Raw genomic sequence first — 15,085 nt, 5'->3', positions numbered from 1 at the left:
AAACTGAGGCAAAGTAAAAGATTAATCAAGTAATGTTTCCCTTTTACACAGCTGGGATAGTGCACAGTCACCCTTAAATGTACCTTCGACAGACTCCCATGATGATGATGTATTAGCCTGCTTGTACAGGAGCTTCACAGATGTTATAGGTCCGTCACCAATATACTGGTCCTTGTTAACTGAAAGCACCAGGTGATATGGTCCACTGTTGTTTAAAAAGGGAGGGAACTGGGGTGTTGGCGAGTCTATGAAAGAAGGTGAAATGTTAAAAAAATGTGCATAACATTAACAAACATGAACAACCTTACACAGTAAACTAATATACTTCCACACAGGACTGGTGAGCATCTTTAATGAAAATCATTTGACCAGGTATTCCCTTCTGTTTAAATTTCTTAGGTGACTTTGAATTATACTCAGAAATGTAAGCCGGCCCAGTTATCTCACAGTTCAGTGTGTAGCACTCTTTTAGATTAAATGCTTACATTAAAAAGATAAGGACATGCTCACAAAATAGCTTATAGATCCTAAGTGAATTTGAAAAGGCTTTCTCATTCAGATTCATTTAATTATTGAACTAACACTGAAAACCTTAAGATGGACCACAGTGAGAGACAGGAAACAATTGTGCCGGTATTGGGGAAATGATCTTTTTCCACTGATTATGTACAGTACTTGGAGGGTTAGGAGGCTTTTGGGTTATACAGGATCCATCTCTTTTAATCCAAAATGAAGGCTTGAGGTCCTTTTTACATTCCCTTACCTTTGACATTGACCTTAAAATATTTTACTTTCTGTCCAGCTGCTGTTTTAACTTGACACATCCACTTTCCAGAATCACGCAATGTTATTTTTTCCACCCAGAAGTGGGCAGTGGACTGGTTGCTCAAGGTTTCAGTATCTTTGGGCTGGAAACAAAAAGAAATATCAAACAAAGACTTGTATTATCTTAGTTCACATTGAACAGTGTCCATTGTGGCTGACATGACTTCTGATTCCTGCCAATCAAGACACAGTACATACAGTATAGTAAGGATAAATAGGGGTGCCCATTGGTGAGAGTCTGGACTTGAAATAAAAGGATGGACTGTGTTACTTTGTCCACCTGTTTGCTAGCAGTTTTGTAGAAGTTCCCTCTGTTAACATAGAGCATTCATGTTTTGGATTATAGTTTGTTAAAGTCATATTCATCAGAACTCAAGTCAGGCACAAGCCCTGCATTGCTATAAATAAACATATATACTACAGTATGTATATTACATTACATACTGTCTGTATGTTGCATTAAGAACTCAATAAATGACTGCTAGAACCAATTATACTATTATTCATTTGGACCACTATGCATAGAATTTTTTATTAACTGTTTCTTGGCATGTCAATGACGTGTAACCTCAAAAGAAACTTAATTTAATAACAAGGATTGAGCAACAGCCAAATCTCGTGCACACCATCATGTCAAATATCCTCAGAGCAACGTATGGAACATAGTCAATAAAGAACATCTAAAATAATTATGTGCTGCTAGCATCTCATTACTGCTAAGGTATTCAACTATCTAACTGGTTCTAACTGGTATCTAAAATACCTAAAAAATACTTTCATAACATTTAGACAACCTGTTTGTGTTAGTTCTGAACCCCATATTCCTTGAAACCCTTTGTTAAACTGCAGTTTTCACTGCTGTGGATTACTTACCAATCTCTACTTTGCCCAGCCTATGCAAATAATTAACTTCCTATTTTTTACTTTAATATACAGTACTTGTATATTCTCCTAATTAGGAACAAGTAATAGGTTTATTCCATGCTGAAAAAAAGAAGAAAGAAAACACAACGTTTCGGCCGTGGAGCCTTCTTAAGGTGTGTACTTTCTAGAAGTACATAACTCCTGTTCTCTGTAAACTGCTCTGATGGCCAGTAAAACTCAAAACGAACTTGAAAGTTGCTCCTTTTCATGTATCTTGTACTGAATGATATAGGTCCATATTATATTAAGGATTTATTATACAAGTAAAGTCCAGTTTTTAATCTTTGAGCATCTTGCACTGCCAAATACTGCAATAGCCTCCACACATTTCCAGTGTGCACCCCCATCTCTGAACATAATGCCCCAAGCCATTAAAGACTAATGATTATTTCAATGTTTGCTTAAAGACAGTTTTTTTCATGAAAGGTTGAAATGAGTCATGGTTGTAATGAGTAATGTGATGAGTTGGTTTAACTATGTCGGTATTATGAGCTTGTTTCCAGTTATCTTATGCTTTGGTTGTGGTTTCTACTGTGGGTTTCTTTCAAAACACTCGTATATAAAATTGTATGCTTACTACTATTACAACCACCTGTATGGGACCAACCCTTTATGTACTTTTAAAACAAAGGCCAGAACTGCAATGCAGAAGATTTTATTTCCTTATCTATTGGCTTAAGTTAATTCTTGGCCACTATGATGACAGGAAACCTACCTTCACTATTGTTTTGCAAGGTTTCTGCAGTACAATGTCCCCATGCAATGGAGGAGGGTAACCAGTCGCAGCACAGGAAGTACCCCAAGAGGATATCCCAGCATTCAGCTCTGTGTCGCTCAGACTGCTGATCACCTCTGGAACTGCGTCTAGAGATCATGTAATAGAAATGACCCACAGTAAAAATCCCTCCCACCGAATTTTCAGATTTGTAATTCTGTGGAAGGAAGAAGGCTAATTTAGAGCTACTGTACATATTGCTCTCCTATGAAAAACAGGAACATAAGGAGTAAAAAGACTTTTCACTGAATAAATCAAACATTCTTTTCATTATCTTCCCAGCATCTGCACACAAAAATATAACACTGATCTTAACATTGGCTTTTTCTATGCAATTTAATGTCAGATTATTTTTGTCCATACTGTATATCTTTGTAGGTTCTTGTTGACATCTTGTGTTTGCAATTTGTAAAGTACCCCACATAGAGGGCTGGATGTGTAAAGATAAAGAGGGCTGAAGATAAAGTAGGGGATAATGCTCTTCCCCTCATCACAATCACCTATGGGAAGGTCTAACAGAAATGGGAACAGTTAGTAATCATGACCAAATAGAGATGAAAGCAATAAGTAAAAGTAGACGACTGTATGAAAGCTCGAATACAGAAGGAGTTGTATGAAACCTTGTAAATAAAGATGAAAAGCGATGCAAATCAGATGAATAGTTTTCTAATCAAATGAAAACCTTTCTTGGTTAATGTGATTAGTCGAAGGGACAACCCGCATTTCCATGGGTTGTTTCTATGGACTTTGTATTGTACGGTATGTACTGTACTGCTGCTGGAGTGCTGCCTCTGAATATTTACTGATATCTACCAGGGTAGTTCTATTAAGATACTGTACATAATACATAGCTTGGCTGTAGGAGCAGATATGATAGATAGGCCTGTGTCTCTGTAGTATCTTATAATGCAGTGTTCCTGCTCTACAGAACCTCATAGTACAGAATTATCTGCTCTTACCTTCTCTCTCGCAGTGAGTCCCATGTCTATCCTTGCAGACACAGCCCCGGAAACGGTCACAGCTTCCTTGGCTACCACACTCACATTTCATTTGGCAATCAGCACCATAATAGCCTTCAGGACAGGCTGCAGCAATGAAAGACACAAAGACGCATCAATAAAACAAGGAATTGCCGACTCTGCAAACACCTCCCACCACAGGCACCAGTACAAACTTGATTTTTCCAGCCTGAAAATTACCCTTCTCTCCTAGGTGTGCTGAGAAGACAGTCCAATTTGTATTTCCCATTTGTGTACAGTATGTGCTAACATGTACCATACTCACATTAAGGCCCATGGATCATTAAGCTTAGGATGAAGCTAGATTTCATCCCAAACAAAACCAAGTAGTTGAGGGCTCTGCCAGTGAAGTTTGGCCTTTGCCTGCATCAGGGTAGCAGAATCTACGACGAATACAGTTGATGTACAACCTATCTAGCTGACATTTGTCTGACAAACTGCATCAAATTATATTTATACAATAAATCACTTTCAAATTATAGATGGACAAATGATATATAGTATTCTATATTATCAATAAATTCCTGATTTTTAATGAGCTTTTGTTGTGAGCATAAGCCACCCAGTTGAATAAAAAAAAATCTGGAACTAAATGAAAGAAAATTCAGAACTGTCACAGCAGCAGACTGCAAAGTAGAATGAATTTGCATGTGAAATCTATGCTCTGCTTACACATTTTGTAGGGAACTCACTGTTATATCATTATAGCATTACTGTTAATGCTTTGTTTAACATTAACCATTAACACTTTTTAATGGTTGAAGAAGCTCAAGTACCTGTGGCAGCATGCAAAGGCTGCAAATCAACAGGTAAAGGTTTATTCCATGCTAAAAAAAAAAAAGAGACAACGTTTTTGCTCTGAACCGTTGTGTCTCTCTTCCTTTCAGCATTTAATAAACCTTTACCTTTTTTTTTGCTAGTAACAGCTGTTTTTTTAGAAACTGCATATTATGAGAACCTATGTACTGTATTTTCACAGGTCAAGTTCCTCACCCTCATTGCAGGTCAGTCCTCTCCATCCTGTGGCACAAGAGCAGCCGTAAGGATCTCTAAGGCAGAAGACCAGGGACTTACAACTACCATCTTTGCACATTTCTTTGCAAGTTCTTCCAAATCGACCTGCACCACAACCTGTAGACAAATAGATTAAATATTAATACAGCTCTACAGTTTCTTTCTCCCACTACATAAGGAGCCAGTGAAACTTCCTGGTCACTAGAAGACAAATCTCAGTCCAAAACCATTTTTCATGTCTATCCCCATCCTTGTATCATACCAGCAACCAAATAAATAGACAATTGCAATCATCTTGTTTGCTTATCATCCTATTTCTACATCAACAAACAAGAAAAGTCTAAACTTTGCTCTTGAGATACTGTGACTACAATGTAAGGCTACACCCTATTCACAATTAATTCCAAGCTCACAGCAAAATACTAATTCTACTTCTTGTCAGAATACTAAATCTCAATCAATACATTGCACGGAATTCTCAACTTGACTCCGTCCACTAACTTGAACTGAAACCCCATTAAGATCCTGGCCTCAAACACAAATCTTTACAGCAGTTAAGCCATCTACGAAATACATGCATCGCACATTTAAAAGAGTTATATGCATCATGATTGAAAAGTAAAAAGCCTTTTACCTATTTCACAAGTCTTGCCCATGAAGCCGGGAGGACAGATACATTCCCCTGTCGCGTCATGACACACGCCTCTGTTCTGACATTTTGGACAGGCATGCTGACAGTCTGGCCCCCATTTCTGAGCTTCACATTCTTGGATCGAATCACAAAAACGTAGCGTTAGTTTCTACTTTGGGATTGTTCATCTGAGAAATGCATTACTGTTAGCAGCACATTTCAACTGGTGATTCTTATGCAAGAATAAGACGGAAACCTACAATAATGGCATTCAGACAAACTCTAGATAGGAACCCTTTTTTTCTATATATTGTACAGTAAAAAAAAACACACAGACGTTAAAGATCAGTTTTTAATTCTACGTACTTGGGATACTACTGTTATACACAGTAAAATATTTGCTGTCTGCTGAGAACATTCTTTTTTTTTCTGAAACAATTTAAATTGTCTTTGTTTTCAATGATTTAATCTCTTCAGAGTCCTGTTTCCTACTTCATGCATGTTTAATTGCCTTACAGTACAGTATGTTGCTGTCTTGCAAGTACTGCAAATATAACAAAAACAGCTTAGTGGCAGGGATTTCTTATGGACGCCGTAGAAATACAGCACAGAGTTAAATTGAAAACATCTTCACCCAGTATTTCTACAGCTAAATAATTAATTTGTTGTCTGTTCTGTACAGAATGCTTTTTCCTGGAAAGGGAAGCAGTGGCCACAAAAGACACTGACATATGAAAACTGAAATTAGAGATGCACCGAGCAACCTGCAAAGTAACTAAAGAATGCAAATGATATAAACTATGGATTAAAAAGGACGTGTGCTGTACATGACTCAAAGAGAAAAGTTCAGTAGCACTAACTTCTTACTATCAGCCTGGTGATTGCAGAGGTAGAAAGGAGGCCTGCAATGAAGTTTACGCTGTAGAACCCAGAGTCCTTTGGCTCCACAAGGTTGAGGGTATGGTTGAGTGTTCCCTGCACTTCATTTTTCGGGATCGAGTGAATGAAGGTGACTGAGAAGCACAAGAAAATAGATAAAGTGAATCAGAAAGCTCATTGAAGTGTTCCATGTCTCCAGAGCTCTACCTTGATTAAAAATCCCCTTCCATGGTTTACTGATGCTCAGACAAAAGTTAAAGCTTGTACTTTCCAAGAATAACAGTAAGGGTTGTTTGATAACCCTTGCTTAATATTTTGATTATGCATTAACTCTTTCCTTTAGGTGAATTCTGTGAAAAAGGCACTATACCTTCTTGTTTTCTATGCTCTATATTTAAAGGGTATTGGTCTTCCCTGTTGAAGTAAAACTTCATTTTTTCCTCATTGGTATTAATGCTACCTTGTACATGGTGGAGATATTATGCTGTTACAATGCCATCATTTCGTTATTACCCCAATCCTGCTCCTGGTGACTCCTGTGTCTGCAGTTATTTTGCTCCATCCAGGCCCTTAATCACCAGTGCTGCTTGCTGCCAGTTATCTATCTGTTTGCTTATTCAGGCTCTTTTCTGCACACAGCCCTTGTTTTAAAGCATAACCTGCCATTAGGTTCTGTAGATTAACAGGAAGTGTATAGTCTTCTGGGGCGCTGCTCATGTGTGATGACCTGTAGGCTTGGGAGTGTAAAATATTTTATTTTTTCTTTCCGTGTTGTTAGTTTTCACATGTTCAATGTGGTGTGTTGGGTCTTAAATTGCCCCCCTGGGGATGAATAAAGTACTTTGAATTGAACTGAACTGAATTACAATTTACCATTTTTATGGATGACAGCGTCTTCTTCAACAACTTTTCTGCGAATGAAAGAAATATCGACGTCGTCACCCTTACTGGCTGTGATGGTTAAAGACCGTGGAAAGAAGGGGGCTGGAAAACAAAATTTGAATATGTAACAGAAAGTACAAAATAATTCTACCAACCGTCCTGTATTAAAAACATTCTACGCGGTCCTCATTAAATTGTCACATAGTGTAGCGTGCCTAACAAAGCACTGTCATTTTCATCATGCAGGAGAGCTTGTAAAGGCACTAGAACCTTCTTGTCTTCTATGCTCTATATTTAAAGGGTATTGATCTTCCCTGTTGAAGTAAAACTTCATTTTTTCCTCATTGGTATTAATGCTACCTTATACATGGTGGAGATATTATGCTGTTACAGTGCCATCCTTTTGTTATTACCCCAAACCTGCTCCTGGTGAGTCCTGTGTCCGCAGTTATTTTGCTCCATCCAGGCCCTTAATCACCAGTGCTGCTTCCTGCCAGTTATCTATCTGCCTGCTTATTCAGACTCTTTTCTGCACACAGCCCTTGGTTTTAAAGCATAACCTGCCATTAGGTACTGTAGATTAACAGGAAGTGTATAGTCTTCTGGGGCGCTGCTCATGTGTGATGACCTGTAGGCTTGGGAGTGTAAAATATTTTATTTTTTCTTTCCGTGTTGTTAGTTTTCACATGTTCAATGTGGTGTGTTGGGTCTTAAATTGCCCCCCTGGGGATGAATAAAGGACTTTGAATTTAACTGAATTACAATTTACCATTTTTATAGATGACAGCGTCTTCTTCAACAACTTTTCTGCGAATGAAAGAAATATCGACGTCGTCACCCTTATTGGCTGTGATGGTTAAAGACCGTGGAAAGAAGGGGGCTGGAAAACAAAATTTAAATATGTAACAGAAAGTACAAAATAATTCTACCAACCATCTTGTATTAAAATCATTCTACGCGGTCCTCATTAAATTGTCGTATACTGTAGCGTGACTAACAAAGCACTGTCATTTTCATCATGCAGGAGAGCTTGTAAAGGCACTAGAACCTGAAGTGAAACCTCAAGAGGAAGTTTGCAGACAAACACTTCTTGCAGGAAACCATATCTTACTGAAGTTCTATTTCCCATTCATCTTCTGTGTTATTGTGTTCTGACAGGGGGAAACTTCTGTCTAAAATAAACTAATACAACCAATAATGACTTCATGTCTGAACCTACATTGAACTTCCAGCTGTAGGGTATTATGATACTTCAGAGTGGAGTAAAGACAGTATGCTGTTACTGCTACAGAAACACTATTATTTGTCATTCATCAAAATTCACAGGTCTCTGCGCAGCCTCACCTGAGGAACTACATTAAGAGCTAGCCTGCTGAGTTCTCCCACCTCTTTTCTGTTTAAGGAAACATTCCCAATTATTTAAGGTTCTACATAACACTTAAAAGTCAGTACTGATTCCTTCTGTACATAGTGATGTACATAACTAAACAAAATACTGGTACTGTTACAAAATGCAAAGAAAGAACTGCTTGAGCCACAAGTGCCAATAACATTATTAACATATCATACGAAAAATAAAAACTATTTACCTTCGTTTAACATCTTGATTGTGTGCGCATTATATAAAGAGTCTTTGTTTTTTTCCCCACAGTAAAAGGCCCCAAAAGTCTTGTTTGTCTGTGTTTCCCAGGTAATTTTTGTGGCCAATTGATATCTGGTGTCTCGCGAGCCTTGTAAGACCACCTGCTGGTCTTGTGAAGTTAAGTCTCTCCCGAAGCTGGGAAGCTGGCTGTCGCTCCACTCACTGTTGACACAGACCAGTGAGGAATCCGAGTTGGTCCCAAGGGGGTTCGGGTTTATTAACGTGAAGTCCACGGCCGCCAGTGCTGTCCCTGCCATAGTAAAAAAACATGGTTGGATTATGAAGGAGAGGATCTAGATGGTAGAAGTCGGTTCTGAAGACATCCGTGCTAGATGGAGTCACATTTCAACACGTGCAAGGTAATCTAGCTGTCTGTTGTATTATTTCTTCTGTCATAATTTCACAATTCTAGGTCACAATTGAGAATGACAAAGCCTTAAAGCCAGTGTGTCTCTACATATAATTATGCTTTGGGCTTCAATTGACCTTGAACATCTTCAGCAGGTCCTATAGCTTCACAATAAAGCACAAATGTTAAAATTCTCCAATTACATTAACACTAGGTTCAGGTAAATGAGCCAGTGCTTTAGCATTATTAGCTGGGTTATTTGATTCTGAGCTTGACCCTACTTAAATGATGGCAACTGGGGCCTAGAAGTCTGCAATGCGTACATTTCTTTTATTCTACGTCATGAGCCACAGGTGAACCTCCTCTCTTCCCCAGAAATATTTGGAATCTTTAATTCATTTTGATTTCACCAAAATCTAAATGTGTCTAAAAAATAATTTTAATTTCTGAAAAACACAGGAAGGATGATTTCTTGGGTATGTTTGGAAAGAAAATCAGTAACCAAGATAACTCAACTGGTTAACGTTTCATGAGCAACTTAGCCTATGTTGATGTCAGCATGGAAAGACGTCATCTACAAAGGGCAACCGTGGCAGAAGCTCATAGTGCAAATTGTGATGTTTGTGCATTAAATCAAACAGCGAGAAAAAAACGGCAAACAACTGCGAAACAACTGACTGCAAATTTTAACCTGGAAAAAACTAAGTTATATTTGATTATTATATTTGAGTTGTATCATTACATGTTTGCAAGTTCAGTAGTGCAAGAAGCACAGAACCTAAAGTCATCAGATGAGTCATCCTTCACCATGTTCTTGACAAATAGAATCACGATGAACGCTTGGTTCCAACATGTTCCATGATGTTGTCGTCCTCATTTTTCTGGCATGGTTTGAGTTAGATGGTTTGAGTCATCTGGCATCAGATGAATCATCCTTCACCACGTTCTTGACAAATAGAATCACGATGAACGCTTGGTTCCAACATGTTCCATGATGTTGTCGTCCTCATTTTTCTGGCATGGTTTGAGTTAAATGATTCCCTTAGAAGGAAAGGTCAGTGCTAATCGCTACTTAACTGTACTGAGTGATCACCTTCACCCCATGTTGCAGTGCTTCTCTTTGTCCTGGGGCGTTGTCTTCTAGAATGAAAATACTCCCATCCACAGAGCACTGCCTGGTCACCAATGGTTTCACAAGCATAACACTGATGTTTGGTCACCAGATATGATTGAAGAACTGAGCATTTATGGGATATCCTGCATTGACTGAGACAGATTTCTCCACCTCCATCCACCCTGCTGAGTTGCTGAGGACATACGGGCCATATTGGTTACACATGGTGGCACAACACCTTATTAGGTAACTTTAGATCAGTGTTTTCCATTTTGTGTCTACTACCTATAGACGCACACAAAGAAAATTGAAGTATACAAAAAGCAATGCATAAAAACAGCTAATGTAGATCATAGGCACTACCTCTTTATATCAAAGATAAAGTGTCTGTTCAAAAGAATAAATTCACAGAAAAAATAAAAATAATAAATTCACAAATCTTCATCTATTAAATCTTATTAGATTTCATTTCAATTAATTCTTCTCTTTCTGGACTTACTGGGGTGGTGGAGTTCCAGTCACTCCACTCACAAACTGGAGAAGAAAAGTGAAGAGAGACGAGAGTCTGAAATGTTTTATGCACAGAGTCGATAATCTGAGATGCTAAGTAAAACACAATCCATACGTGCCTTTTTGCTTTTCCAGTGTGGGTTTTTAGATGTGTGCACTTGTCAGACTGATCATGATGATGTATGGCACGTTAGTCTCTGAAGGTTTAACCATGCAGGTCAGCGCTCCCCATTGCAAAACAGTGACCTCATCTGAGTTCGTTATTGATCGTTTCCATATGTTTCCCACTTGTAAAACACACTTGCATGCAAGCATTGGTATTAAGGGAGACATTAAGCATGACTTTAAATGTATTACTTAGGAATGTATCACCAAGTCCATTATAGTTTAGGACTCTTCTGGTGGGGTTAAGACACATCGTTGGTAACATACTGAAAGATCAGCCACTGAAATACATTACTGTTGAAATTCTGAACATATTCACAACATGATTCCTATTTTTTTCCCTTTCTCCGCTTAAAAATCTTAGGTTAAACTCCAAATATTAAACTCCATTTCTGAAGCAAGGCAACTACAAATACACCATTGATTCCAGTCAATAATAGGTAAACACTGTTTTAAATATGAAACAAAATATTTTAGATTAAGGTTCATTAGTACATTACAAATACTCTGAAGTGTTTATGCACAGTGGTGCGCTATGGACATTTTTGAGAAATGATTTCAATAAGTAATCAACTACTATTACTAGTTTAGAACAGAACTGTAATAGGTTACAGAATTTTCTTCCAAACCTAAATGCTCAAATGGAAGGGTAAGATCATGGTTATGGTCAATGTCAGTTAAATCTAACAGAAAAAAATGAAATATGTTTAATGCATGAGTATTCAGACCATTCTTCTTGGCCTGTTTGCTTGAGACATTGCTTGAGAATTGCTTATTGACTGCAGTTCTTAAGTATTTCCACAGATTCTCAGTAAAATACAAAGTTACAAGCCAGGCCACTGACTTTCTTAAAGACAAGAGTTTTAGGTGTGAAGCCCTACAATTTGCCAGTATTTTGAAGCATCTATGTTCCTAACAGTCTTGACAAGCTTTCCAATCCCTGCTGATGAGAATCAGAACTTACAGCATGTCATCGCCATGCATGACTCTAGGGTTGCTGTTGAAAGAGTCATGCACTATGTGTGATGTAACACTTTGCATGTAGACGAAAGGATTCAGTTTTGTCTTGTTTGACTAACAAACCTTTCGCCACATGTCTCTTAGGTGGTTTATTGCAAACCCCAAGCTGGATCTAAAATGTTTTTTTAGTTCCACACAAACCCCTTTAGTTGAGTGACCAGAATATTAATCAATGGTCGTTTTGGCCCATCTCAGTCACTGAACTCTGTAACCCTTTCAATATCGCTGTTTGCCTCATGGAGCATCTCTAACTAGTTTCCTCTAAGTAGTGTCTGGGTGCCTTCAACACCTTTGATATGTCTTCAACATACTGAGAGAGATATTAAGGACCATCATAATGTTTGATCTTCTGGACTGAACCTTTATACAGTACAACTTAATCCCTGGGTTTTGAAATTTTGAAAGCTCCTTGGTCTGATGATTCCTTAGATGAATTATTCTTGTCAGTAAAACAAATACCTAACTCAGAGACCTTACAGAGACAGGTGTATTTATGCTGAAATTAATTAAACCACTATTATTGCACACAAACATAGAAAACACAACTAAGAAAACATTAAGAAATTTGTGCCCGTACATTAATTGAGGTTTGCCACAGTAGAGGGTTTGAATACTCGTGTAATCTTGAATTTCCCAGCTTGCTTTCGTATTAACTTTATGAACATTCTTATTTTTGTTTTGCATTAAATGTGTGGCTGTGTATAAAACAAATATTGATTGCATCAAATTATTATTATTATTATTATTATTATTGTTATTATTATTGTTGTTATTATTATTGTTGTTGTTGTTGTTGTTGTTGTTGTTGTTGTTGATGTTGTTGATGTTGTTGGTAGCAGTATTAGCAGTATGTTAGAAATAAAGTGGAGGCATAAAAATAAAATATGTCAAATACAATTAAAAACTATTACACATTTCTTTACACATCCTTATTTAGATAATTTATTAATAGATCTATAGTATTGTCCGTGTGTTGTGGTATATAACAAGCATATTAATATATGCCAACATGTTAACATTTGATATGATTTTACTTGAATTGGTGATTCGTACTTTATTGCTGCAATTTCAAATAAAAGTAATGAAAATGCCACAATTTGACAATGATTGCGTTAATAACGTTATTGAAAAATCCAAGCTTGTTTTACATGTCCATGTAACTACGTAGTTACTCCCAATGCTGGCTACAGTCCAAGAAAAAGCCTAGAGATTTTGGCAGATATCTGAACCATGGAATGGGTCTTTGACTTTAAAATTAATAATATTTTTTTGGTGTATCACATTATTTAAAGATTTAATAAAAATCTTAATTAATCACTATTTTTGGCAAATTTTCCCTTTATTTTAAACTAAAACAGGTGGTATATTTCAGTGCTATTGCACAGCAAGAACCAAAGATTACATTACTTGAGATATATTGTTTTACAAAGACGACACACCCTTGCAAGAACTGACTTACTGCCACAGCTAATCTTGATATTCAATGGTATTTCCTATTTTCGATTGAAATACTAATTTTTTAAATAGTGTTAAGACACCAGCAATGTTAAAAATGACATTTGTCATGAACTAACTAGGCTGTATAACATTAATATTATTTTGCAGTAATTTGTATGCATGTTAAACACTGTTTGCTTCAGCGTTTCTTGGAAACCAGACCATTCCAAAGAGCACTAACAAAGTCGTCAAGATTAATGATGAAAATGTCTCTTATCTGAGAGTGTAAGTGCTAAATCACTTGAGTGTTTCCATTGTGTTTCTCAAACAGGGGGTCAATATGTCGTTACTTGTTTTCTAAACATGTTAAATTAGGCGCCAAGAAGGAAGTAACTGTGACTTTTGAAACTGAGCACAAAAATAACAACGAGATACCCAACTTCTGTGTCAAAAACTCAATGCACTGTTCTAAACAGAATTAAATTAGTTTACATCATGTGCCTTCTAACGCGAAAGATACAGAGATTGCTCAGACTGGTAATTCAATGTTTTTTGTAATAGAAATGTATTCGCTTTTTTCTACAGAATTATCTTTAGTTCATACAGTATGTTTGGTGATTCAGTCACTGAACACTTTCTTCATTAGTGTCCTTTCTAACCGTAATTTTATAGTATTATGAGCTTTCTGTAGGATGTCCTCACACTACAGTACATAAGGTTGTTTCCAAAAATACTGTTATTGAGACAGTACTGCCATATAATTATGAATGATTAATATTTTGATATTTTCATTAGGCATCATACTTTGTAAAAAATAATTGAATCCTCTTCTTGCATTTCATACAGGAAAACCATGATCTGCTCTACAGTTTGTGTACAGTACAGTGCAGTGCTACTCTTAAGTGATTCTCGAGTGCCATATCTTATTGTTAGTTTAAAGGAAGTCTATCACTTCTCTTGATCTCCTGGTAAATATTTTATTTTTGTAGTTTTTAAACCATGTTTTTATTTTATTGAGTTTATGGAATCATTTTTGAGTTTTCTAGAATGAGTTGTGCTTTTAGAGAACACAGGATTTTCGTCTTCTGCTGAGCTTATCGGCACCAGAATCTGTCATGACAAATAAAATCCACTTAAACAGCATGCAAAAAATCCAACTAACTACCCTGCCCCGGAAATATAAGCAAAGCGCAACTCTTTTAAAAGAATATGTGATGAAACATCAATTAAACACTTAAAAGCTATATCCTGTTCACAGATACAAGAGCCCTCTAAAGGTTCTGCATAACAAAGACCAGTATACTGTACTTGTACAATGCCCTCCAAATGTATTGAGACAGCAAAGTCACAACTACGATTCTGGCTTTACACCCAAGCAATTTGCGTTTGTGATCACGAGATTAATATGAATTGATGATGTTAGAACAGAAACATATTTTGGTTTCAGCCCAGTGACTTTAAAGTGACCGTAACTATTGGGGGACTTCCACTTAGGTTTTGGCCAGGAGCCATTTCACAACTGGCAACCCACTGAAGCTCAGCTAGTGTGAGCCTGGTCAGTACCTGGAAGGGAGACCTCCAGGGAAGAACTAAGGATGCTGCTGGAAGAGGTGTTAGTGGGGCCAGCAGGGGGCGCTCACCCTGCAGTCCATGTGGGTCCTAATGCCCCTGTATAGTGACGGGGACACTATACTGTAAAAAGGCGCTGTCCTTCGGATGAGACGTAAAACCGAGGTCCTGACTCTCTGTGGTCATTAAAAATCCCAGGGTGTTTCTTGAACAGAGTAGGGGTGTTTCCCATTGGCCTTTACCAATCATGGCTGCCTAATAATACCCATCTATGAATTGGCTTCATCACTCTGTTCTCCTCCACACTGATAGCTGGTGTGTGGTGAGTGT

The 15,085-nt window shown here is 37.4% G+C and overlaps 1 protein-coding gene across 3 annotated transcripts in view; it reads right to left on the bottom strand.

Moving 5' to 3' along the window:
• Positions 1–15,085, bottom strand: part of tek (TEK tyrosine kinase, endothelial) — a 32,208-nt gene that overhangs the window by 12,064 nt on the left and 5,059 nt on the right. For 2 of the 3 annotated variants that reach the window (XM_088630309.1, XM_088630308.1), the window contains exons 2-11: positions 8,539–8,841; positions 7,719–7,829; positions 6,941–7,051; positions 6,049–6,201; positions 5,192–5,323; positions 4,537–4,674; positions 3,484–3,609; positions 2,465–2,613; positions 764–908; positions 84–245 (exon numbers count right to left, since the gene is read on the bottom strand). In XM_088630309.1, the coding sequence (XP_088486435.1) occupies positions 84–245; positions 764–908; positions 2,465–2,613; positions 3,484–3,609; positions 4,537–4,674; positions 5,192–5,323; positions 6,049–6,201; positions 6,941–7,051; positions 7,719–7,829; positions 8,539–8,841 (1,530 nt within the window). The remainder of the gene's footprint in view (positions 1–83; positions 246–763; positions 909–2,464; positions 2,614–3,483; positions 3,610–4,536; positions 4,675–5,191; positions 5,324–6,048; positions 6,202–6,940; positions 7,052–7,718; positions 7,830–8,538; positions 8,842–15,085) is intronic. The other variant, XM_088630310.1, reaches the window with a different exon arrangement.

Source organism: Lepisosteus platostomus, chromosome 4, assembly GCF_059453375.1.
Source record: "Lepisosteus platostomus isolate fLepPlt1 chromosome 4, fLepPlt1.hap1, whole genome shotgun sequence".
NCBI classification, from domain to species: Eukaryota; Metazoa; Chordata; class Actinopteri; order Semionotiformes; family Lepisosteidae; genus Lepisosteus; species Lepisosteus platostomus.
The sequence above is the reverse complement of the archived record's forward strand: the minus strand, read 5'-3'. Positions and strand labels throughout refer to the sequence as shown.